This window comes from Bufo gargarizans, chromosome 1 (assembly GCF_014858855.1).
Source record: "Bufo gargarizans isolate SCDJY-AF-19 chromosome 1, ASM1485885v1, whole genome shotgun sequence".
In the NCBI taxonomy this organism is placed as follows: Eukaryota; Metazoa; Chordata; class Amphibia; order Anura; family Bufonidae; genus Bufo; species Bufo gargarizans.
This window is the reverse complement of record NC_058080.1, coordinates 513,996,639-514,022,894: the sequence shown is the minus strand read 5'-3', so window position 1 is coordinate 514,022,894 and position 26,256 is coordinate 513,996,639. Positions and strand designations below refer to the sequence as shown.

At 42.0% G+C, this 26,256-nt stretch overlaps 2 protein-coding genes across 5 annotated transcripts in view; one reads left to right on the top strand and one right to left on the bottom strand.

Moving 5' to 3' along the window:
• Nucleotides 1–488: 488 nt before the first annotated feature.
• Nucleotides 489–26,256, bottom strand: LOC122924335 (L-serine dehydratase/L-threonine deaminase-like). Of its 2 annotated transcripts, none has more exons than XM_044275320.1 (8): nt 26,166–26,256; nt 7,667–7,825; nt 6,619–6,658; nt 6,038–6,177; nt 3,339–3,430; nt 3,003–3,230; nt 1,702–1,826; nt 489–1,162 (listed from the first exon to the last, which is right to left on the bottom strand). In XM_044275320.1, exons 1-8 carry the CDS (start codon nt 26,178–26,180, stop codon nt 954–956), a joined length of 1,008 nt encoding a protein of 335 aa, XP_044131255.1. In that variant the 5' UTR covers nt 26,181–26,256; the 3' UTR covers nt 489–953. The 2 variants fall into 2 exon arrangements, with proteins under 2 accessions (XP_044131255.1, XP_044131257.1); XM_044275322.1 differs by lacking the exon at nt 26,166–26,256 and adding an exon at nt 13,251–13,287.
• SDSL (serine dehydratase like) overlaps nt 24,876–26,256 on the top strand; it is a 73,753-nt gene continuing 72,372 nt past the window's right edge. The window contains exon 1 of one of the 3 annotated variants that reach the window (XM_044275324.1): nt 24,876–24,969. The gene's annotated coding sequence lies outside the window, so the exon portion shown is untranslated. The remainder of the gene's footprint in view (nt 24,970–26,256) is intronic. The other 2 variants (XM_044275323.1, XM_044275325.1) reach the window with 2 other exon arrangements.

The window sequence follows — 26,256 nt, the reverse complement described above, 5'->3', positions numbered from 1 at the left end:
TAATTAAACAAAAACTGTCCTCTTCTGTCTTGAGTCCGAATCTTTTTGCTTTGTGTACCAGAGTGTTTCTGGATATAGATCTCCTCTCTGGTGGTCTGACTAAGGAAATGCTTTAAAGCAGTCACCCGTGCAAACCATGATACCGCTCTAAGTCTATTTTAATTGTCTAGAGCGGGAATCGGCAACCTTTGGCACTCCAGCTGCTGGGAAACTACAACTCCCAAACTACCAGCATACAAACTTTCTTGGTTGTCTTTGTAACTCCCACGGAAGTGAAAGGAGGATTCTGGGAGTTGTAGTTTCAGAACAGCTGGAGTGCCAGAGGTTGCTGATCCCTGGTCTAGAGGCTTATTGGATGTTCACAATCACAGTAGCGTTTTTGTTTTTTCATATCAAGTTGTTTAATGCCATATAATAGTTAAACATAACACATATAGAAAATAAATTAGATGCAGAAATTCAGAAAAGCTGCATCTCCATGGCAAACAATATCTTCACAGTGATGTTTGACAGAATATAGAGGTAGTGGTTACATTGAAATATTTCCCTTCAGCTAGCCTTTATTAGCTTTCTCATTCCTCTCTGTGGTCTTTGTAATACCTACATAAATACAGTGGTCTTCTCATTACTATCCATGCTATACTCTAACAAAGGGTTCTACAGCTCTAATAAAACTGTCCTGGTCTCTGGATGCTAGAGGATAAGGTCAGATGAGTAGTACTGATGTGTAGCACAGAGTTACGTACACGGAATTCAGTAACCGTCACCAACACAGCCATCTGAGGACAACAAGTTTAGGAATGTCAGATAATGCCATACTCCTATATTGAACAGTGAACCTGAATTTTGGTTGGAAAGAACATGTTTGACAGTTCTTCCTATGCCTTGAGTTGAGATTCCCTGCAGACTGATACAGTGACTTAGTCCGAATGTTTAGAAAGCACAGTCTTTTCCTATGCAGCACTGACAGACTCCATGCCCAACTGCTCCTTAAGTTGGAAGAGTTGTTTGAGAGTGATGTTGTTCCCACCGCACACATTAATGACCACAGATGAAAGGTCCTTCTTCAGCTTGCCCTCCTTCTGCAGCTTCCCAATCACTTCACTGTATACCGCAGCAAGAGCAGCTCCACACGCGGGTTCTACAAGCATTTTCTCATCATCTAGAAAAATGGACAACAGGTAAGTCATCAAAATGCATCTACCCACTTACGACATAGCTATAAATTAATGGGGTTCAGAAGTCCTGTAGACCTTTGGAGAGCATACACCTTCAGCAGTACTAACACTTCCATCTCTGCCGATTCAACGATCCCAACTGGAGTCACATGACCACCTGACTGGCTGCGGGCTCCTCCTCTGGCATCGCAACTGGATATGCTCACTATTCATCCTGTTCAGCTGCATGTACATCATGCAGTGGCACAGGTTAGCTGAAAGGCCCATTTTAGGTACAGGCCTGGAGAATTCCTTTAACACCTTCCCCTCCAAAAGAGTGCTATCATGTATAATCTGAATATCAGGAGAGTAACTAACTTATTGTAGAAATAAATATGACACTAAGAATATTGAAGAGCAGATTTCCTATATGTGGCAATTAGTAGCTCTGCACCATGGTGTGGTATTAGCAGTTTTAACATTTATATATTTTATAATCTATATGCCTGCTGTAGCATGAATTGTACTCTGCGTAATTGCTTACCTAGGAACCTCTCAATGGCCATCACAGCATCTTGGTCAGAGATGACCTCAGAGAAAACGGGATGTTCTTTGGCCACTTTAAGTGTTTGTGCTCCGACGGTCTTGGCTCCCAATGTCTTAGCCACACTAAAACAGGAAAAAGAAAAGTGCTGAAGCGCATAAAGTATAGATTTCCCGTAAAGAAACCAAACCTGATGGCATTTAACTTTTAGTGATACCTACTACTATCTCTGAGTCTCCTAACACAGCTAGTTTTGTCCTGTGTTGGTCGCTACCCTCCTAAATGACTCTGGATTACATGTTCTTGATTGTGTAGTCCACACAGCTACTTTAAGATTGGCCCTACCAACCTCTCTCTACCATGGCTGCCTACATGTATCATTGAGGCGGATTGTGTGATTACAAAAATGGCGCATAGTAATCTATTCTGTACTGCAAGTGAAATTGGATGTCACATTCCAAGCCTAGGGTGGCAGACAGTGTCTACACACACCATTGGAATGGGTATGTGTGACATTGGGGTATTACGTAGAGATCTACCTACAGATGTTCTAATGACCTCATGCCACCGCTCTCAAAGGCTATCGTGGTGCATAGCAAGACAATGGAGGATGGAATGGAGGTCTATCTTCAGCGATGAGTCCCTCTCTTGTCTCAGATGCAATAGTAGCTAGAGATTGGGCTGGAGACCAAGTGGGCAACACCATGAAGAGGCATTCACAAGGGAAAGTCACAACAGTCATACTTTTGAGATGATGGGGTGGCATAATGTATGGCACTTCAGGTACACTAGCAGCTCAGCGTTATATAGATTTGGTTGTGAAACCAGTGTCCCGGGAGCCATCTTTCAACTAACTGAATGTTTCTCCTCATACGGTGAGCAGCCTATGTGGACTAAACATGCTACCATGACCCGCATAGTCTCTGGACTTGTCTCTCATCGAGCACTTATATGATGTTATTAGTCGGCAATTGCAAAGGGAGCTGCCAGCAGCGGATCTTGATGATCTGCGTGCCCAAGTGCATTCAGAGTGGCAGAACATTACTCAGACACATATTAATAACCTCATTGATAACATGCCACAGCCTCTAAGTGTGTATATTTCTGTATGTGGCACTCATACTCGCTACTGAATAAATCAAGATATTTTTAATATTGTTTCCATTTCTTATAATTTGCATATCAGTAACAAGCCTATGGATCCTGTGATTTACATGATTCCACAACTTTTCCTTCCTGGTGTTGCAATTTCAGTGTTTAGCAGGGTACATGTTATGTTTCATATGTGTATATATCCGTACCTGGTAATTTCTGGAAGAGTCACTAGTTTTCCTTCCTCTAGTGCAGCATGAAGACTGTGAGCGCCTTTTGTTTCCATTGCAACTATGGGAACATCATTCCATCCCACTTCCTGGAGACCTTGGACTACTCCACAGAGCATACCACCACCACCAACTGAGAGGACAATTGCTCCTGGTTTTGAAGGAAGGCTTTCCTTAATTTCTTTTACTAGTGAAGTGTGGCCTTCCCTATGAAAAAGGTGTTGCAAACAATAATTTCAGATAATAAACTAGGACCCAGTTTGCCTAAGTTGTGTCATAAATTATGACTATATTTAATAAAAACAATTTTCTTACCATATTAAAGGGTCATCAAATGGAGGGATATATACCCACCCTGGGTTATTCTTCACCATCTCCTTAGCATGCTCAATTGTATCATCAAGTATCTGCATGGAGAAATGGGACAAATAAAGTTAAATGCTGTATCATGCTACATAGCTTTGCTATTTACTTACAGAAGGGTTTGCAGAAATTTGCTGTCATTTTCCATAATCTTTGATGGAATAAAGGGCATCCTTAACATGACAAGGAATTGTGCCAAATATTGCATTTTGCATTTTCAGCATTAATGTTTGTGTTCTATAGACATTCATACTGGTGACATTCTGACACCCAGCACTCCCCACCAGCAAATTACGGCAGCTGCGGACACCGGATACTATACAGTGGATGGAAGACTCCCTGGAGTGGGAGCTGAGCTGCAGTACTTCAGCATTGCCTGGCCACTACACAGTAGAAGAAACCTTGTGCTTCCACTTTTGTCCACCATTTAGTCTTTGGCATCAGTGACTGGCCAAAACAGCTGATCAGTGGGGGTGCCACTTGTTGGACCTCTTAATTTGATATTTGTGACTTATCCTGAGGATAAGTGATCAATATCTAAGTACCAGAAAACCCCTTTAATATGAGGATGAACGATTGGTAATACTATAGTTTGTCCTGAGTCCCAACTCATCCCCTGTTTACACACTGTTTGGTGGGTGATTGGTGGCAAGATTGAGAGTAGTTCATTCCCTATCATCAGATCATGTAAAAGGGCTTGTCCTTTTCTTGGTCGGAACTATAGTTATCCAGAGCTCTGATGGGTCATTCACAGTACCATCGATATATTGGTGTGGTCAGACTCAGAAGATGTACAGACGTGGACAAAATTGTTGGTACCCTTTGGTCAATGAAAGAAAAAGTCACAATGGTCACAGAAATAACTTTAATCTGACAAAAGTAATAATAAATTAAAATTCTATAAATGTTAACCAATGAAAGTCAGACATTGTTTTTCAACCATGCTTCAACAGAATTATGTAAAAAAATAAACTCATGAAACAGGCATGGACAAAAATGATGGTACCCCTAGAAAACACAGAACATAATGTGACCAAAGGGACATGTTAATTCAAGGTGTGTCCACTAATTAGCATCACAGGTGTCTACAACCTTGTAATCAGCCATTGGGCCTATATATATGGCTCCAGGTAATCACTGTGTTGTTTGGTGATATGGTGTGTACCACACTCGACATGGACCAGAGGAAGCAAAGGAAAGAGCTGTCTCAAGAGATCAGAAAGAAAATTATAGACAAGCATGTTAAAGGTAAAGGCTATAAGACCATCTCCAAGCAACTAGATGTTCCTGTGAGTACAGTTGCACATATTATTCATAAGTTTAAGATCCATGGGACTGTAGCCAACCTCCCTGGACGTGGCCGCAGGAGGAAAATTGATGACAAATCTAAGAGACGGATAATCCGAATGGTAACAAAAGAGCCTAGAAAGACTTCTAAAGAGATTCAAGGTGAACTTCATGCTCAAGGAACATCAGTGTCAGATCGCACCATCCGTCGTTGTTTGAGCCAAAGTGGACTACATGGGAGACGACCAAGGAGGACACCATTGTTGAAAACGAATCATAAAAAAGCAAGACTGGAATATGCCAAACTACATGTTGACAAGCCACAAAGCTTCTGGGAGAATGTCCTGTGGACAGATGAGACAAAAATCGAAGTTTTTGCCAAGGCACATCAGCTGTATGTTCACAGACGAAAAAATGAAGCATATCAAGAAAAGAACACTGTCCCTACTGTGAAACATGGAGGAGGCTCTGTTATGTTCTGGGGCTGCTTTGCTGCGTCTGGCACAGGGTGTCTTGAATCTGTGCAGGGTACAATGAAATCTCAAGACTATCAAGGAATTCTAGAGAGAAATGTACTAGCCAGTGTCAGAAAGCTTGGTCTCAGTCGCAGGTCATGGGTCTTGCAACAGGACAATGACCCAAAACACACCGCTAAAAACACCCAAGAATGGCTAAGAGGAAAAAATTGGACTATTCTAAAGTGGCCTTCTATGAGCCCTGACCTCAATCCTATTGAGCATCTTTGGAAGGAGCTGAAACATGCAGTCTGGAAAAGGCACCCTTCAAACCGGACACAACTGGAGCAGTTTGCTCATGAGGAGTGGGCCAAAATACCTGCTGAGAGGTGCAGATGTCTCATTGACAGTTACAGGAAGCGTTTGATTGCAGTGATTGCCTCAAAAGGTTGCGCAACAAAATATTAAGTTAGGGGTACCATCATTTTTGTCCATGCCTGTTTCATGAGTTTATTTTTTTACATAATTCTGTTGAAGCATGGTTGAAAAACAATGTCTGACTTTCATTGGTTAACATTTATAGAATTTTAATTTATTATTACTTTTGTCAGATTAAAGTTATTTCTGTGACCATTGTGACTTTTTCTTTCATTGACCAAAGGGTACCAACAATTTTGTCCACGTCTGTATATGAACCAACAGCAGACATGTGATATGACCATAGTCAGAAGACCAGACGCAATTGTGAACTTTCACAGTTATACATTTTTTATATCCGCATATAGTGATAATCTTTTATCTTGTTCATATTGGGGAAGTTTTTTTAAAATACTTTTTGAATTTTTTTTTTTAATGCTCTTTGCTTTTTGTGTCGTTTCATTATCTCCAGATGAGGAAGGATGAACCCACCTCTCCCACCACGCAGACAGTAGCACCTTCATCTCTGATTCTCTGAATGGTGAAGCTTGGAGTAGTAACTGGCACAAGAACAGTGGCAGGGATGGACAGCATGCGGGCGCTATAAGCGGCTGCCAGGCCAGCATTGCCTCCTAAAAAAAAGAATACGTGAAACCACACGATTAATTATGTACCCCCCTGTATGGTTCATTTGTATGTCATGACGAAGACTTGTAAATTAACATTCATGGTTGAACAACATAGTTAATAGATTCCATTTGAAATGTTCTCAAATCTATAGTTAGTATATTTTCTTAAATGTATGTGCTTCCTAAGAGATAACTAGAATTCTGTGAAATTATTATTAAAATTACTAAATTAAGAAAAAACTGTACTGGAGCCATATTAAAAGACCAATGGAGGTCCATTAGCTGAAAGCCCCACTGACTGTGAGAATGAAGGGGCTTCGTAACTGTCTTACATGGCTCTGTATGACGTATAGCACATGACATTGGCATCCACCCGGCATTACAATGTAAATGTCCAAAGACAAATTGTAGTTTAAAAAAAAGTGAATTCACAGAGAAACTCACCTGAAGAACATATAAAATGTTTACAGCCTCGTTCTGCCCACTGTAAGATAGAAACACATTTTATTTAGCGTGTTTCATTAGAAAATCTTCAGTACCGATCGTGAACCCCACCACCACCACCACCACCACACACAAATACTTGATAATATCTTAAGGGTCCATTCACATGTCCGTTTTTTCTTTCCTGATCTGTTCCGTTTTTTGCGGAACAGATCAGGACTAGATCTGGACCCATTCATTTTCAATGGGTCCTGGAAAAAATCGGACAGCACAATGTGTGCTGTCCGTTTCCGTTGTTCCGTTCCGCATGTCCGTTTAAATATAAAACATGTCCTATTCTTTTCCGCAAAATTCGGATCCTGGTACAATACAAAGTCAATGGATCCGCAAAAACGGAAGACATTCGGATGTCATTCCGTATGTCATCCGTTTTATGCGGAATCCATTCCTGGAAACACATAACAAATTATTTTTTTTTTATTTTTTTTCAAAGAAATCCAAACAACTTTATTTGATTATTGAAATTTATACATGGTTCCGTTTTTTGCGGATCCGCAAAAAACGGATGACATACGGAAACATTTTCAGGAACAACGGATCCGCAAAAAACGGACCGAAAATCGGGATATAGGAAAATACTGACGTGTGAATGTAGCCTAAGCCTATTCAAATAATGTCATTAAATGGGACCTGGGGGTCACTTAAAAGAGGCTAAACTGCAATACCAGACACAGCCCATGTACAAGATTGGAGCTCCCTTACAGTTCTCATAAAGCCCACAGGGGGTCGATATCAGGACCAGGCAAACCTGGGGTGGCAAGTATGTCATACAGAGAGTGGAGTGGACAAGGGACCCACGTTCATTCTGCCACCCAAGGACCTACATACACTTGATTTCCAGAATAAAGGGGATGTTTAAATCACTTTTATTAAAAATGCCTCTGATATCGAAAATCTAATTTTGTGCACCCTTTGGAGATAGATCAATACCTGGTACAGTAGTTCCTATAATGCATCTGTTTCCACATATATATATTTTTTTTCTTACTGTTTTACAGAGATGTCCAATTCCACGGATTTTGAAGGACCCTGTTGGCTGTGCATTGTCAAGCTTTAGGTACACTTTGGTACCAGCTAGTTTGGACATAGGCACGCTGTCTCTTAGAGGAGTGTTCAGATGAAGACTGCTAATTTCTGGCATCTTGATCTATGGAAGGATAAGAAAATATAACAGGTCATGTCTATGGCTAGTTGCAATAGGTCATCAATATCAGATCGGCAGAGGTTGTGAGAACGCTTCTTTCTCTTCATTGCTTACCTGCTAACCGTTGACATCTCATCGGTGAGCAGTGTAATTAGAAGAAGTCGTCCCCATTCACTTCTATGGGACGGCTCTGTAGTATACACTAGAATAGGAAGGAGCGTTCCATAGAAGTGAATGGGATGACTTCTTGTAATTACACCTGTTTGCTGCAATGTCGATAGTGAGCAGGTAAACAATGAAAGAAAGGCTCCGTTCGCATGAGTACAGCCTTCTTTTCAAACAGCTGATCGGCGGGGATGCCGAGTGTTGGACCCCGCCGATCTGATATTGATGACCTATCCTGAGGATAGGTCTTCAATATTAAGATCCAAGAAATCTCAGGGGTTGTGTCACAAATCATATTCTACATTTTTCAAACCAGCACCTGGATCTGAATGCTTTTGTAATTGCATGTTGTTGTGCTTTTTCATAGGTATAAAACATTTATATCGAAATATCATAATTATAGTGGAATTGATTATATATGAGGCCATATTGTGATATATTCACCATTTTGGTATGTAATTTTAAAGTTGGCCAAAATAGGTTCATGGAAAGTACACTGTTTATAAAGTTTATTCTCTATAGATGTGCCAGTCTGAGAAGAGTCATTCTTGTCTCTTTATAGATTTATGACTGATATAAAGATATTCTCTAGACGTATCTGGTACTAATTACCCCTACAGTTGATGTCTATTGGTGAAGCAGAAAATCTGTGGTGTCTGTATACACATATAATGAACCATAGTTTTTTTTTTTTGTATAAGATAATCAATAGGACATATGTATTGTTTTATATTGTTAAATATTATGAAGGGCATAATATGGGCAGCACGGTGGCTCAGTGGTTAGCACTGGTGCCTTGCAGCGCTGGGGTCCTAGGTTCGAATCTGACCAAGGGCAACATCTGTATGGAGTTTGTATGTTCTCCCTGTGTTTGCGTGGGTTTCCTCCGGTTTCCTCCCACACTCCAAAGACATACTGATAGGGACCTTAGATTGTGAGCCTCATAGGGGACAGTTGGATGATAATGTCTGTAAAGCACTGCGGAATTAGTATCGCTATATAAGTGTGTATAATAAATAAGAACGTCAATGCATCTATTATCTTATATATTTCTCACTAGGAACGCGTGTACTCCTAAAATATTATGAAGAATTTTAAGTATAGACTTTGTTAATAAGTCTCCATTCAGGGAAGGTGGTGTTATTTTAACTAACAATCAATCACCCGTTGAAGTGACACCGGAGACACACATTTCTGTGAGAGTACAAGGTCTATTATATTCTTATCGGTACCATAAATTTGATAGTTTAGGAGATGTCTAAACTGGCACCTAATGTGTTATGCTTTAATTGGTATATGTGTCAAAGTTAATCCCTTTTAGCTCTGATTTAGGATTCCATATGTTATGTTTATGGAATGTAAGATGAAGTCAGACCTGGACATTTAACTTTTACTGGTAATGATGCTAGTAGCTTATTCAATAGTGCCACCTAGGTATAAATAAGTAACATTACACTAACAGCCGAAATTAATTCTGGGTAATATAGTGACATCACAGTCGTTTTCATATGTACACGCCTAACCGATAATGATTGGAAAACTCCAAGCTAGGAAGGTGTGTCTAACTGATAAGTTTTTGGATAATAAACCACATACAGGAGGGAAAAAAAGGAAGAAAGAAAGGAGAGACCCCAGGAGAAAAATTACAATGATTAGAACGGACATTAGAGCTAACTTCCCTTAGACCCTGCATATCATCTGCATTCTTGGGCAACGTATAACTTTATTATGTGTAGTATTGATTGAATTAAATCGGCCTGATATTTAGTAACTCCCCGCTTTAGTGCGGATGTATAATGTTAAAAGTGCTACATCAATATTATCACTATTCAGTAAAGATGCATATTACTGAATAAAAGATCTAATATTGATATTGGAGATTGGTCATAGTTTGAGCAGAGCAAGGGTTCGTATTCACCCTAATCACTATTGAGTTTACTGCATGCTGCAGTTTTCTCTCTGGCGAAAAATACTGAACACTTGTCGGAATGCCGGATATGGCATTAATTTACATTGAAGTGTATTAGTGCCGGATTCGGCATTAAGTGTTCCGGCAAAACAGATTCAGCTTTCTGCCGTGCGCAGACCTTTAAAAATGCAAAAAAAAATTATACCGGATCCGTTTTTCCAGTTGACACCGGAGAGACGGATTCTTTTTTTTAATGCATTTGTCAGACGGATCCGCATCTGGATCCGTCTGACAAATGCCATCAGTTTGCGTCAAGATCGCCGAATCTGGCAGGCAGTTCTGGCGACGTGTGAAAGTACCCTAAAGGGACACTGACAGGCCCTATAAACATATTCAGATAATAATATGCTGTCATAGGTCTTATAATGTGTATGCCAATCATATAAGTGTACCCCCTGTCCGCATTTCAAACACTGTAAAATCAACTTTATATATGTGAATCACTTGCCTTTGTGCCAAAGGAGCGGTCTTTCTCCTGCATTTGTGCCCAACCGCGCCCCAACTGCCGTTTCCTAGCGCCGCCCAGCTCATTATTATTCACTGCGCAGGAGACGCTGAAGCCGCTGCATTAAAGGTTATGGGACGCAGGCGCACTGCGATTCCGGCGAGTGAGGGTGCCGGGTAAGGTATCTGGCGCACGTGCAGAAGCTCCAAGTGAGGCCGATGCCCATACGTTTCTATTCTGCATGCACGGGATCTCGCAGCATCGGGGACTGGAAAAGCTGCCCAGCACAGTGAATAATAATGAGCTGAGCGGCGCTAGGAAACGGCAGTTGGGGCGCTGCTGGGCACAAATGCAAGAGAAAGATCGCCCCTTGGGCACAAAGGCAAGTGATTCACATATGAATATAAAGTTGATTTTACAGTGTTTGAAATGCGGACAGGGGGTACACTTATATGATTGGCCTACACATTATAAGACCTATGACAGCATATGAATATCTAAATATGTTTATAGGGCCTGTCAGTGTCCCTTAAGGAACACTGGTATTTGTGTTAGAGCCATCTAGTGGCAAATTTAGGGCACTACATATTACTGCGTGTTATTGCATATTACTGAATTTTATATTGATTAAACTTTGATTGTATTTTAAGATATTGTATATTAAATCATTTATATTTTTGCATAGACGCTTGTACCATGTTTTACTGATTGCACAATATGATTAAATTAACGGCGAACTCTTTTTGAGGTGTTTTATATGTCCACCTCTAGGATCAATTCCCTTAGAAATTTTTCCTTTGATCCTTTCTTTTATATAAAGCATTTTCTTTATATCCCTGACAATGTAATAAAAAAATTTGTATAGCGACTAGCTATTCACTGAACTCTATCTGTATAGTGCCACATGCTATTTGTTCTTTGCCTTATTTTTTGTCTGTCTCATTGAGCTGGTTGAACGTGCTCAGTGTAAATCTTCAACTGCTACCAGCCATATGTTCCGCTAGAAGCTGTGGCAGTAATAGGGACATAGCTTCAGCAGAAAGGACATGCCCCCTGAGCTGTGAGCCTGAAGATAATTTAGCAGAGCAATTGGAACAATGAATGGGGAGATCTCTGGATCCGTGTGAGGTACACGGCTGGTTCTAGCTTTGTTAGAACGGTATTGTCATGTACTGTATGATGCCTAATTTTCATTTTTACACCAATCATGGTATAACCCCTTTAGTTTTAAGAATTCATGTAGGCTTTTTTAGAATCTGTTCCTGTGGTGACCACGTGAGGTAGACTATTCCAAAGATTCACAGTTCTTATATTCAACAAGGTCCACAAACAATCACATTCTGCCATTTTAACTAACACTGTATTTTCTTTGCATTTGCCTAAAACCAGCTCCCAAAGTCAAATCAGTCATTACACAAGTCTGCCCTCTTGTGGCGCATTAGTGCACGTTGTACAGCATTGATACCATCTAGAAAAAGAATTCTTTAACCTTTGACATGTTGCCTGTACAAACCTACATATGAAAAAAATTAGTAATAAAAAATACAAAAAATTTGAAGAGGTCACACATTTTACTGTGAAGTAAGTCTATATTGTTGTCACCTTATATGCATTTAATCTAGAAACAGGTAATATGTAACTTCTTATCTAATCTATTCCTGTTGCTCAATATAGTCAATGATTCCATACTAAGTGAAATGGTCTACGATCTCATTAATGTATGCCGCCATGTGAAGCCATCCTGGTGACGAGTTTCCCATGAAAACACGTTGTACACAGGACTAGAAAATTCTAGATACTCCATGTTCTACTTTGTATTGAAAGTTTCCTAGGAACCAGTCGCCTTGTATGAAAAACTTCCCATAATGCACTTGTGGGTGTGCCAGCTGCAAGCAGGATCATCAGTATTCAAAGATTTTGATCCTCAAGACCAATCGCCGCCCAGCCAAGTAAGTGCAGTGAATTACAGTTTTATTTTTTTATAAGACAAAAAACCCGCTTTGACGTACTGTGCATTAATAATGTATTATATATCCCATAAAAAAGAAGGGAGACCAGAAAAGCTTAAAATAAATAAAAAATTCTCAAAAAATTAAGAGATAAAAAAAGCAAGAATTCTAAGACACCTGTATGTATCTGATCTGCAGTCACAAATAAGTTCATTCCATGTAGAAAATTATCTACCGATGGACAGTGTAATAATAATTATAATCATCGCCATATTATCATCATTATTACTAATTTAATGGGATGTTCCTGGATTGACATTTATCACCTATCCACAAAATAGGTGATGAATGTCTGATCGCTATATGCCCCACCGCTGGAGTACTGTTCAATCACTAAGATGGGGGTCCTGCTCGACCACTACTCCATTCAAATGTCTCCATACTGTGGTCCTGTGGTAATAAGGGATTGGAGGCTCGGAACTCCTGTTATAGTGATTTGTGGGAGTTCCTGGGTCCCCAGCGATCAGACATTTATCACATGCCTTGCGGATAGGTGATAAATGTCGATTGTGGGAGTACTCCCCTTTAAAATCCTTTTCTGGGTAGAATGCGTCAAAGTCAAGAATGACTGGTATTGAAGCTACCGCAAGCTCTGTCACCCAGCTTTTCAAGGTTCCTGAAAGGCAAATCTTCTTAGTTATGCACCGATACAGCCTTTTCCCTGTTTCACTGCATAATGTGGTAGATGCCCAGTTTAGGATTGTGGGAAAATATATATTTTTTACAATATTTATATATATTTGAAACAACATTGCAATAAATTTGTAAACATTTCAGATATAAGAAAGCGTAGTAGAAAGGAAAATGGAATCAGACTGATGAAGGTACAATGTAGCTCACCTACTGCTGGATGATAGGTGCTGTAGTTGAATGGGATTTGCTTTCTTCTTTGGTAAAGATGCTTCCCACTGATAAACTTATAGGACCAGGACCATTCCCTGGCACCAATCAGAGCCCTGTTAGAAACACACCCCCAGCACACCCCCCACCCGCCCTTTGCAGACTTTGCAGCTAAAGGAGATGTTAGTCTTAGACAATACCAAAAGGGTCCAGTGGTGGGAGGAAACAAGCGGCTAAAGGATATGCTGGCTATTTTAAGGCTCATTGACCAAAAGGAGGGCAAAGACCTTTTTGCAGGTCTAAAGGCACTACCCCTTCCCTGGTTGTCCTGCTGTTTTCTTCATAGACCGGCTCAAGCTGGTCAGACTGGTTATTGGAGAACGCAGTAAACAAGAAGAGGGGGAGAAGGAGCCTCTCAGTAAAATAAGAGATAAAAGACACTCCTAAGATCCCCAGGGAGGGAACAGAGGGGCTGGGGGCTGTGTGAAAGGTCTGTCTGTAAAAAAACACTCAAGTATGTTCTTGTAGAATAGGTAGAGCAGATAAACACCCAGGAATGCTGTACCTACAGAGAGTCCTAAAAACAAGGTAAAAACAATTCCTCCTCAGCACGATATCACGGCAACAACATGTTTATGTACAGTGTCCGACTGGGGTACTTAGGGCCCACCAGTGTAACTGATTCTGGGGGCCCACCTTAGGGCTCCTGCACACAAACTTATTTTTTTTTTTCCACGCAGAACGTTTACTTCACTTCAATGGGGCTACACAAAAAATAAAAAATGACTCTGTGTGCATTCTGTGTCTGTATGTCCATATCCGTTCTGCAAGATGATAGAACATGTCCTATTATTGTCCACATTACACACAAGGATTAGTGTTGAGCTTGAATATTCGAATAGCGAATATTAATTGCGAATATCGCAACTTCGCTAATTCACGAATATTTCGAATATAGCACAGGACTGTTCTATTAGAGGCCGGCTGTTCCGTTCTACATAATGTGTAATTCACACATCTGGTATCCATGTTATGCGGATCCGTAATTTGCAGACTGCAAAACACCCAATGGTCGTGTTCATGAGCCTGTACAGTGATAACAGGAGTATTACAGATGAAGTATGATGGCCGACATTCACAGCAAAATGTACACACATGTGGCAGAATTTACACAAATATGGATATCCTGCACTTAAGTCAGTCAGACACAAGACACATGCAGTGCACACCAATCACTCATCGGACAGATGTGGCACACAAGACACTTATACATGGGTCACAAGCCACTGATGCATATGTCACATACTGCACATACACCACTGATACATAGAACATATATAGCACACACCAATCACACACATAGGACACTCAATGCACACACCAAGATATTTATGCCTAACCCTATTAAGTCTAGTACACTTAAAGGGTCTATAGGGGTTGTCTCACTTCAGCAAGTGGCAGTTATCATGTAGAGAAAGTTAATACAAGATACTTACTATTGTATTGTGATTCTCCATATTGGCTCTTTTCCATCACATTATACTGTACACTGCTCGTATCCATGGTTTTGACCACTCTGTAATCCAGCAGTGGTGGTCATGCTTACACACTATAGGTAAAGGTGTTGGCCTATGAGCACTTCCAGCCTTTCCCTATAGTGTGTGTGCGGCCACCACTGCTGGATTACATGGTGGTCGTAACCACGGATACGTGCTGTGTATAATGTGATAGAAAGGAGGCAATATGGACAATCACAATACATTAGTAAGTGCCTTGTATTAACTGCATAATAAATGCCATTAACTGAAGTAAGACAAACCCTTTAACCCCTTTAAGCATGAATGTCTGGCATGAAATTTACCAAATCTTAACCTCCTCAGATAGCCCATAATCTACAGTATATTTAAAAGGGTTTTCCTACCCTAATGACCTATTGCCTATCTACAGGATAGGTGATAAATATCAGATTGCTGGGGTCTGACTGCTGGAACTCCCACTGATCATGAAAAAAGGGGCCCTGAGACATTCAATTACATTACCACCAATCTATGTACACAACGGTCTTAAGACCACGTTCCCTTCATAATGGGGGTCCCAGCAGTCAGACCCCATCAATCAGACACTTATCACCTGTCGTGTCATAGCTGTTGGACCTTTTCACATTCCCTATCCTTAAGGCCCCTTTGACACGGGCGAGATTTCCGCGCGGATGCGATGCATGAGGTGAACGCATTGCGCCCGCACTGAATCCGGACCCATTCATTTCTATGGGGCTGTTCACATGAGCGGTGATTTTCACGCATCACTTGTGCGTTGCGTGAAAATCGCAGCAAGCTCTATATTGGGCGTTTTTCACGTAACGCAGGCCCCATAGAAATGAATGGGGTTGCGTGAAAATCACAAGCATCCGCAAGCAAGTGGGGATGCGGTGCGATTTTCACTCACGGTTGCTAGGAGACGATCGGGATGGAGACCCGATCATAATTATTTTTCCTTATAACATGGTTATAGAGGTCTCCAGTGTGAGGGGACATCAGTTCTGTCACCGATCTTTTACCTACTGTCCTTAAGGAGGTCATACACATTAGACTGGGTTCACATCATGTTTTTGCCATCCGTTTAACGTATACAGAAATTATACATTAAATGGATGCCTCAGACAGATGCCATACAGTGGCATCTGTTTACCATAGCGTTCCCCTGTAACGAACACGTATGATGCATACTAGACATTTTCCTGGAGAAGACCACTCCTCTAGAAAACCATGTCTCAAGGCAGTTTTGGTCTCAAATAGTGTATATTAAAATTTGCTGAAATATAAAGCAACTGATCATAGGTTTATAGGTTCATTTGCATACCTTTAGGTCTGTGTTGTCAATTTTCTTCAGGGCTTATAAGGATCTTGGTGTGGCACCTAAACAAGACTTTTCATGGTGGCTATGTTTATACTGTACAGTATTAATACTATTATTATTATTGAAGCGCCATTCATTCCATGGCGCTGTACATATGATAAGCGGTGCACATACATAATACAGACAATTTCACTAAGCATGAACAAGACGAGTTACAGTGAGTGAGGGCCCTGCCCGTGAGGGCTTACAATCTATGAGATGTCCTACTCCTCTTCTTATATGTGCATTTACTATCTGTTTTAAAGTATAGTTTCCTTTCCTAGTCAGAGCTGATAAATGATTGAAACAATGTGTAAATAGTTGTTTTTCCGAAGTTTAAAGGTAGAATTACACTGGGCCATAATCGTCAGATTATTGGGAATGAACGTTCCTGCAAACGCAAGGTTCAGCTGCACAGGGGCCCAGCCTATGAGGGGGCCCTCCAGCTCAGCTGTCTGTGCGTCCACAGGAGGTTGATTGTAATGGTGAAGCAGAGAGCAGCAGGCACCCCGCTTCACCATTCATAATCACTCAATCAAGCATGTAGAAGGGGCCCACCCCACTATCGGACTTCAGTCTCAGGACCTTCAGCCTCCTTACAGCTCAGTCCTGCTGTGTGGTGGGCAGCGTCATGAAGAGTTTGACACCAGCTCGGCCAGGTCACTGTGTCCTAATGCTACTTTCACACTAGCGTTCGATCGGATCCGTTCTGAACGGATCCGATCATAATAATGCAGACGGAGGCTCCGTTCAGAACGGATCCGTCTGCATTATATTGGCAAAATAAAGCTAAGTGTGAAATTAGCCTGAGCGGATCCGTCCAGACTTTTACATTGAAAGTCAATGGGGGACGGATCCGCTTGAAGATTGAGCCATATTGTGGCATCTTCAAACGGATCCGTCCCCATTGACTTACATTGTAAGTCTGGACGGATCCGCACGCCTCCGCACGGCCAGGCGGACACCCGAACGCTGCAAGCAGCGTTCAGCTGTCCGCCTGTCCGTGCGGAGGCGAGCGGAGCGGAGGCTGAACGCCGCCAGACTGATGCATCAGACTGCATCAGGGCTGGACGGAAGCATTCGGGTCCGCTCGTGAGCCCCTTCAAACGGAGCTCACGAGCGGACAGCTGAACGCTAGTGTGAAACTAGCCTAAGTCTGCCTCAGTAGCCCCGCCCCGTCTAGTGTTGCGGTAGCTCCACCCCCTTGCAGTAGCCCCACCCACATTTGGTCCTCACCTAGCGCTCCTGGTGCTGAATGTGTGAAGCCTGCAGCAATTTAGGAGTTGGTGAGTGAGGACTGGAGGCTTCCTGTGTGTCCACTGCACCTGTCAGGCACTGAACCTGACTTGGTATGTTATTTTTTAGACACTGGTCTTAATAACCTCTAAACTGGCAGTGGTTCTGCCAAAGTTATGAAGAGGTGCCGGCCTCTCCATTACTTTGTCGCATCCAGCGCCAGTGTAGATGCATATCATCTAGACTGAATCCTGACCCATTCATTTCAATGGGTCTGTCTGAGGGGCACATATCTGTCCATAACTATTGTAAGGGGGGCACATATCTAGCATAATTACTGTGAGGGTGCACATAATCTGTCCATAGCTACTGCAAAGGGGGCACAATGTGGAGATTACTACTGTGTGCTGGCACAAAGGGGCAAAAATTACAATGTGGGGTTATCCAAGAGTATGAAATTCCCCCATGTGCAAGGCTCGTCACAGGGAATATACTCGCGCCGCTCCTGGTCCGCGCGACGGGAGAATTAGCAGCAGTGCAAGGACCAGGGGCGGCGCAGGGAGCGGAGTAAGTATATTCAGTATATAGTATATACGCACCACAGTATATATATATATATATATATATATATATTTTTAAATCAGATCATTTTTATTAACATTTTTTCAAATTACAAACACATAGGAAAGAAGAATCCTTCAGCAAGTGTAGTGTACGGGAGAGTAATACCCCGTCACTACAGAAGGGTCACTTGGGTACTGTCGTTCCCCCTGTATTTATGGGGAGGTTGGTATAAAATATCTTGTTAATGTAATGCTATGTACTTCCTGTTACTGTGAAATGTGCATGTGCAGGCCGGCTAGGGTGTCATTCCAGCTCTGAGTCACTAGAGGGAGCTAGGGAACCCTAGGTTATATAAGGCCCAGTCAGGAAGTAGTAGTAAGTCAGACAGTGGGAAGAGGAGTCAGAAATGATCCTGTGTCTGAGTCAAGGCCAGGCTATGGGCCTGTGAGAGTAGCGCAGGCCTGAAGCCTGCCGACTAGGAGAGGGTAGTAAAGGCCCTGTAACCGGGTTCCGGATCCAAGGAAAAGGTTCCCCTCCTGAGTCATCATCCGTTTAGCTGAAACATCAGAAGCAAGCAACCAGCCGGGACACAGAATACTACAGAGGCCAATCTGATAAAGCGAGAGGTACTCAAGATAACAGAGGAGGTACTAGATAAGGACAGCTTCAAGGGTACGCCAGATAAAGGGCATTAGACCTTGGAGAATAAGTCACATGTTTCAGGACCAGTCAGGAATAGTGTGCAAGCCGCCTGTACTGCATCTCCTGTAATTAACACTCTGTAAAGAACATCGCTATAACCGGCCATTCTGTATTTCTAAGAACCAGCTGTATTCAAATAGAAACCAACTGTCTTCCATGGAACTGCGCTTCCAACTGCGTCCATGTGTAACTATCACTGACATTCAGTAAAGTTCCCGTTTTGGTTGGCTATCCTGTGGTTGCTTCATTCTTCTACAATACCATACACGGCGTGTCACCGTTTAATTGACACTGGCGTCACGAACATTAAATACCTGCCTGTTCCAATATCTGACCAGAATTGAAGACGACAGTGGATCCCAGGTTAGTGGGTAAATCTGCACTACAAAGCCCAGCATACACTACTGACCCCCCTGGGACACTGCACAAGCATAGAATTGGGTCTATACATTACACTTGGTCATTCAGACCGTTATCAAAAAGACATGTTCATACATGGCAGCCAGATTACAAAATTAAAGGCACTTTATCAACAGATAGACCTCTTCATTTGTGATAGCCAAAGAATAAAAAGAAACAAAAGAAAAACAATATTCAATAACCCCCCCTAACCCTCCAGCGATAAGACAAGCACACCCCCACTATTATAATTGTATTGCCTCTTGGCCCCAAGTAAGACATAGCCGACACCTGATGTGCAGGCCCATCTCTCATCCCTGCTATGTGGAGTTATTCACGAATCTTACGCACCACCATCCCTGATGCCCCTTCCTCTCCTTGTAGAATTGGGGGGGGGGGGGGGGGGGGAGTGACAGTTGGTATTATTCTTTACCTCTGACCTATGTTTATGTCTGTATGTGTGGTTTGGGAGGGGGGAGGGCAAGGCACATTCTTTGCACAGGGGCCCCTGTGCGAACGGACGTTCCCGACAATCTGCCATGTAAAGGTGTCGCCGATCACCCAATGAATGAGCAAAACTCTTGTTCACTGAGTGATCCTGTCGTTGGTGCAGGCACCTATATTATCATTTTTGGGTGGCAGATCACGCAGTCTAAACAGAGATCTGCTGCCCAGAAATAATGCAGCTGTATGAAGACGAGGGAACACTATAGTGATCCCTCATCCTCATACTGTGGAGTCCTTCACCTCCACTTAAGGAGCAGCCAACTGTTTAGGAGGAACACTTCCTTCCCAACAATCTGCTGCTGCTCCTCCACGTGTCTAAATGCACCTTAAAGGGGGGTGTCTCACCTTAAACATTAGGGGCATATCGTTAGGATATGCTCCCAATGTTTCATAGATGCGGGTCCCAACTCTGAAACCTGCACCTATCTTTACAACAGAGCCCGCAAAGTGAAGGTGGGCGCATGCGCGGCCGTCCTCCATTCATTCCTGTGGGAGTGTTGAAAATAGCTGAGAGGCATGCTCGGCTATTTTCGGCGGTTCCACTAATATAAATATTCCCCCAATGTCTGAGGTGAGACAACCCCTTTAATTCTGGTTTGAAGACACAGGGAATTGTATTTTCTATATTTCTTCAATGAGGCACATGGCTGGGTTGTGCAGCATGGTGAAATGTCAGCATGCCAGTATCAGACCTCCAAGTGTCCCTCTTTTGGAGGGACAGTCCCACTTTTTGATCTATGTCCCTCTGTCCCTCTTTGCTCCTTCAATGTCCCTCTTTTCTATCTGAGGTATAGATTTGCATTATTACATTCACAATATTGACCCAGAAAGTGTTTGTCTGGTTCCTCTCTACAGGTGAAACTTGAAAAATTAGAATATCGTGCAAAAGTCCATTTATTTCAGTAAGGCCGAATGCACACGGCACACGGCCATGCGCTTCCTGCTGCCGCCGCAATACAGTAATACACTGGTCTGATCTATACCAGTGTATTACCGTATTGCTGCGGCAGCAGGAAGCGCACAGCGTCATAGCAACCAATGACGCAGTGCGCTCCTGTTCTCAGCAGGAATCCAGCCTGTGGTTCCACGGACCGCTCACGGTTATGAAACACGGCAGTGTGCATTCGGCCTAATGCAAATTAAAAGGAATTGCATTAATGCAGCTTAAAATTTGAATATTGTGAAAAGGTTCAATATTCTGGGCTCAGTTTCAATAGGTTCAATACTCTAGGCTAAGTGTCACACTCTAGTCAGATAATTAATCCATAGCCCCTGAGCAAAGGGGACCTCAAAATTGGGGTTTCATAAGCTGTAAGCCATAATCATCCAAATTATAACAAGTAAAGGCTTGAAATATCTCGCTTTGCATGTAATGAGTCTATCACATATGTTAGTTTCACCTTTTAAGGCTACTTTCACACTAGCGTTCGTCGGTCCGCTCGTGAGCTCCGTTTGAAGGAGCTCACGAGCGGACCCGAACGCAGCCGTCCAGCCCTGATGCAGTCTGAATGGAGCGGATCCGCTCAGACTGCATCAGTCTGGCGGCGTTCAGCCTCCGCTCCGCTCGCCTCCGCACGGACAGGCGGACAGCTGAACGCTGCTTGCAGCGTTCGGGTGTCCGCCTGGCCGTGCGGAGGCGTGCGGATCCGTCCAGACTTACAATGTAAGTCAATGGGGACGGATCCGTTTGAAGATGCCACAATGTGGCTCAATCTTCAAGCGGATCCGTCCCCCATTGACTTTACATTGAAAGCATTGACGGATCCGTCCGAGGCTATTTTCACACTTAGCTTTTTTTTTGCCATTTTAATGCAGACGGATCCGTTCTGAACGCTAGTGTGAAAGTAGCCTAAGTTGCATTACTGAAATAAATGAACTTTGCACGATATTCTAATTTTTCGAGTTTCACCTGTAGATATTAGACCCTGTCTTGTATATTATTTCATTATTTGATGCAATTAGAATTTTAGAAATTTCTATATTTAGATCATTTTTGCACTATTTTATAAGAGAAAACTATTGAAGTGTATAAATAGGCAGGAAAAGTGGATCACATTGAACCATAAGTGTCCCTCATTAATTATCCCAAAAGTTGGGAGGTATGCAGTATATTGGTATCACATTCAGGTAAGTCCTGTACTAGTAATACTACCCTTTGCTACAATTACCGTACTGTGCATTTTTTGTTGCTTTCTTCTATAAGAGGTAAATCCGGGTAGCCGTTCTCTGTAACCTTAGCCCCAGCTCTATGAGTGTAGCCTACAGATAATTACAGAGGACCTGTCACCTCTCAGGCCTGCTTTAGTAACTACTTGCAGATTTGTGATGCACATAGTTTTTTATGGTTTCTCAGTCTTGCGATAATTCTCAGAAAGTGCTCTGCCATTAACTCCTGACAGCCATGTCCTCTCCCTGCATGGTCAGGGTATTTAACAGCGCAGGGCACGCTGGGACATACAATCTATGGTGCAAAGTGCTGAACTTGCATGTGACACAGCAAATTGGCTGCTTACTTGGTGATCAGATTTAATGTTTTTGCACAGGCGGAGCTGGAAAACTGACTGTACTACTAGGAAAATAGAAGTATTTGATGGTTTGAAAATCGCTTATATAAACGGCATAGCAATCATTGTGGCCTTGAAGAGTAGTTTAAAGCTTGGATCCAGCTACCAGCAAAACGCTAAACATATGGGGGAAACCACTACAGATGAATGGCAGACGGCTTGAGCGTAAAAATGAGATTAAAAAACACACATAATTCAACACTATTTATCAAGAATTTTGCACAGATTTTATGGGGTTTTTAGTGCAGATTTTCTGTGCAGAATCAACAAAAAATTGACATGCTGTGGATTTTAAAATTTGCTTGGAATATCAGTTTCAGTGTGTAGAAAATATGCAATGTGTACATGAGATTTGCCTAATCTCTGCATGAAAATACGAGCAGAAAAACCGCACGTAATCTGCATTGTGTGCAGTTACAGAGCAGATCTATGCTGCTTGTCATAAAGGGGTCTATGCCTTTATACATCATATGAATAATGGTTGTCTTCATGATACAACCCCTTTAAGTATAGGATCTCTTACTTTTTTTTTTAAGAGTAACTAAACCTTTGTAACAATTTTTAATATGATATCCCAATGCCCTAATATAACTATTTCTGATGTACTTTATTAATCAATTTTGTATTTTTCTTAGTCTTTTATGTCCCTAAAGTGCACCATTCACTGTGCGCTTAAAACTCAGTTCTTTGTACACCGCTGAGAGCTCAGCGGTGTACGGAGTACAGCGTACACATTTTAACAATGGGGCAGCAGCAGCGCAGGGAGTGCAAGCAGGAGCGCATATTGCTGGCATGCAGTTCTCTTAGCTTAGCGGAGCAGGCAGATCCTGGCATAGTACATGGATACAGGACACCCATTTACTATGCCAAGAGTTAGTAATCCTCCAGGGAGCACGGGCACACTCCATACTCCATACACTGTTGAGCAGTCAGCGGTGTACGGAGAACTCAGTTATAAGCACACAGTGAATGGTGCACTTTAGGGACGTAAAAGACTAAGAGAAATTGGCCAGCGCTACAGCCTGGGGAAGGAGACGCCGGCAGGCTCCTCCCAGTTGAGCCAAAAATCTGAAGATACTGGAGCCTATACATGGAGAACGGAGCGGAGCCCAGGGATAATAGTAAGTGCAGGGAGATCCCTGGGCACCGCTCTCCATGTCTGTATGCTTAGTTTAGATTTTTTATTTTAGTGAAAGGTCCTCTTTAAACTAATAACACACAAATAATTAAATGTTACCATGTTTTTTTTGAACACACCATGCAAACATTCACAGTGCAGATGGAAAAAGTATGTGAACCCTTGGCTTTAATAACTGGTTGAACCTCCTTTGGCAGCAATAACTTCAACCAAACGTTTCCTGTAGTTGCAGATCAGACGTGCACAACGGTCAGGAGCAATTCTTGACCATTCCTCTTTACAGAACTGTTTCAGTTCAGCAATATTCTTGGGATGTCTGGTGTGAATCGCTTTCTTGAGGTCATGCCACAGCATCTCAATCGGGTTGAGGTCAGGACTCTGCGCTGTGCTCTTGCAGTCATCTTTACAAGGACTGGCCACTCCTAGGGAGAGTAGCAGCAGTGCTGAACTTTCTCCATTTATAGACAATTTGTCTTACCGTGGACTGATGAACAGCAAGGCTTTTGGAGATACCTTTGTAACCCTTTCCAGCTTTATGCAAGTCAACAATTCTTAATCGTAGGTCTTCTGAGAGCTCTTTTGTGTGAGGCATCATTCACATCAGGCAATGCTTCTTGTGAAAAGCAAACCCAGAACTGGTGTGTGTTTTTTATAGGGCAGGGCAGCTGTAACCAACACCTCCAATCTTATCTCATTGATTGGACTCCAGTTGGCTGACACCTCACTCCAATTAGCTCTTGGAGATGTCATTTGTCAATAAAAACATGGTAACATTTAATTCTTTGTGTGTTATTAGTTTAAGCAGACTGATTGTCTATTGTTATGACTTAGATGAAGATCAGATAACTTTTTATGACCAATTTGTGCAGAAATCCATATCATTCCAAAGGGTTCACATACTTTTTCTTGCAACTGTATATGGTTTGAGTGAGTCTCACTCTATTTCACTGACCTATTATAATTCTTTCCCATCCTTTTCTTATTGTGATGACGATTGTGTTTTGCTGACTTTTAAGTTGAAGTTCCGTTTTCCATTAGTCTGCATACATCTTTCATACCCAGTCCGCTGATTTCCTTCAGTTACATCCTATATAGCTCATAGTAACTGCGTCTGTCTCATAGGCTGCAGTAACCCCCACTGATCAGCTCTTCCCTGCGGCTATTGAATGTGAATGGGAGTTGGGCTGCTGTAACCCTGTGGGGCCAACAGACTTTGCTTTGCTTCCGGCTCCGTTCTCAGTGCTAGTTCTGGCACACTGCAGGGACAGCTGATTGATGGGGTTGCTAGCTGTTGGACCCCCACTGATCGGATATTGATGACCTATCCTCAGCATAGATCATCAATATCTGGAGCCTGGAGAACCCTGTATCATACCCTTATAGCATGTCTACTTCTGTAATTGTATGCTTTATGAGTCATTCAGCCAATAGCGGAGAATTTGATTGTCCTGCCTTGTATCATCTCTGCTCATGAAGTAAGAGGAAAGTGGTGCTCGAGCAGCTCCCTACAATATATGAGGAGGTTCACTTTAAAGCTCTTAGGTAACTTGTGAGTACACATTAAACTTGTTACATAGACCTGAAGAAGTTATAGATTAACCCAGACAACAAGTTTATCATCCTGTATTCAGGAATGATCAGTGCTGTCTTTCTTTTCTCTCTGTTCAACAATTTCATCGACTAATCATTATCTATTCTAGAGGAGATTATTACGGTAAGTTCTTAGATTGCTCATAGGACAGTATGCACAGAGATGAATGAAGGGTAGGATCAGGCACACATGAATCAAACCACCACACAATGACATAGGAACCATGTCTATAGATAGTGAATCTTGAAAGAAATGTGCATGCACGTAACTGCATGTTTAGATAATGCTTGGTAAGTTTACTGTACTGAGTTTTCTAGTTCTAGCTACGGTCATACATGATGCAGGCTCTGGCCTTTTTTATACACAATTTTTACTTATGACTTAATTGGTTAAACTAATGTAAGTGCGTACCCCAGAACAGGGTACTTGCAAATTGTTCTTGATTTGAATTTATGTATTCTGCTCATGCTTTGTATATATTCCCAAAAACTGTCTGTGGGTGGCACAGTTTAGTTAATTTTGCCCTGACTTAGCAGAGGAAGCTAGCTTTCCCCTCTAAAGGAGAGGCTTTCTTGTCCAGATCAACCGCTTCAATGTAGCTCTGCTTGCCATTCACGACAGATGCTAGTCCAGCTTCAGGAGACCAGGAGAAACATCATTCCTGTTGAGAGAGATGCCTAGCTGGAGAAGACATTAAAGGGGTTTCCCTCCTCTCAAACAATGGGGACATACAGGTGAAACTCGAAAAATTAGAATATCGCGCAAAGTTAATTTATTTCAGTAATGCAACTTGAAAGATGAAACTAACATATGAGATAGACTCATTACATGCAAAGTGAGATATTTCAAGCCTTTATTTGTTATAATTTGGATGATTATGGCTTACAGCTTATAAAAACCCATAAGTCATAATTTTGAGGTACCCTTTGCTCAGGGGGTATGGATTAATTAGCTGACTAGAGTCTGACCTTTTGAGCCTAGAATATTGAACCTTTTTACTAAATTCTAATTTTAAGCTGCATTAATGCAATTCCTTTTCATTTGCATCACTGAAATAAATGGACTTTTGCACGATATTCTAATTTTTCGAGTTTCACCTGTATCACTAGGTGTTTTGCCTGATAAAAGTGTTGCTAACACTACTACTGAGCGCTCACTAGCTCACAGACAAGGACCTAAAGTGAGTTAAAGCAAGACAATTACTTTATTTATGATTAATGATAATAAAATTATGGTTGACAATAAGAGTTATCATAATTATAAAACTACAGTTATCTTGACTATCATGAGTAAGTAAGAGTAAAGCATCAATACATCACCAGATATTGCAGCATCACCCATTGCCCACAGATTGGGGGATTCCATCAATCAGCAAGGGGAAGAATCTGGGAACAGCGCAAGGCACGTCTG

Excerpts from the sequence above, each read along its gene's own strand:
- LOC122924335 (XM_044275320.1), bottom strand. Across the intron at positions 3,431-6,037 it reads CTGTCTGCGTGGTGGGAGAG|ATACTTGATGATACAATTGA; the intron begins GTGGGTTCATCC and ends TTCTCCATGCAG. Across the intron at positions 3,231-3,338 it reads TTTGATGACCCTTTAATATG|GGAAGGCCACACTTCACTAG; the intron begins GTAAGAAAATTG and ends CCTTTTTCATAG.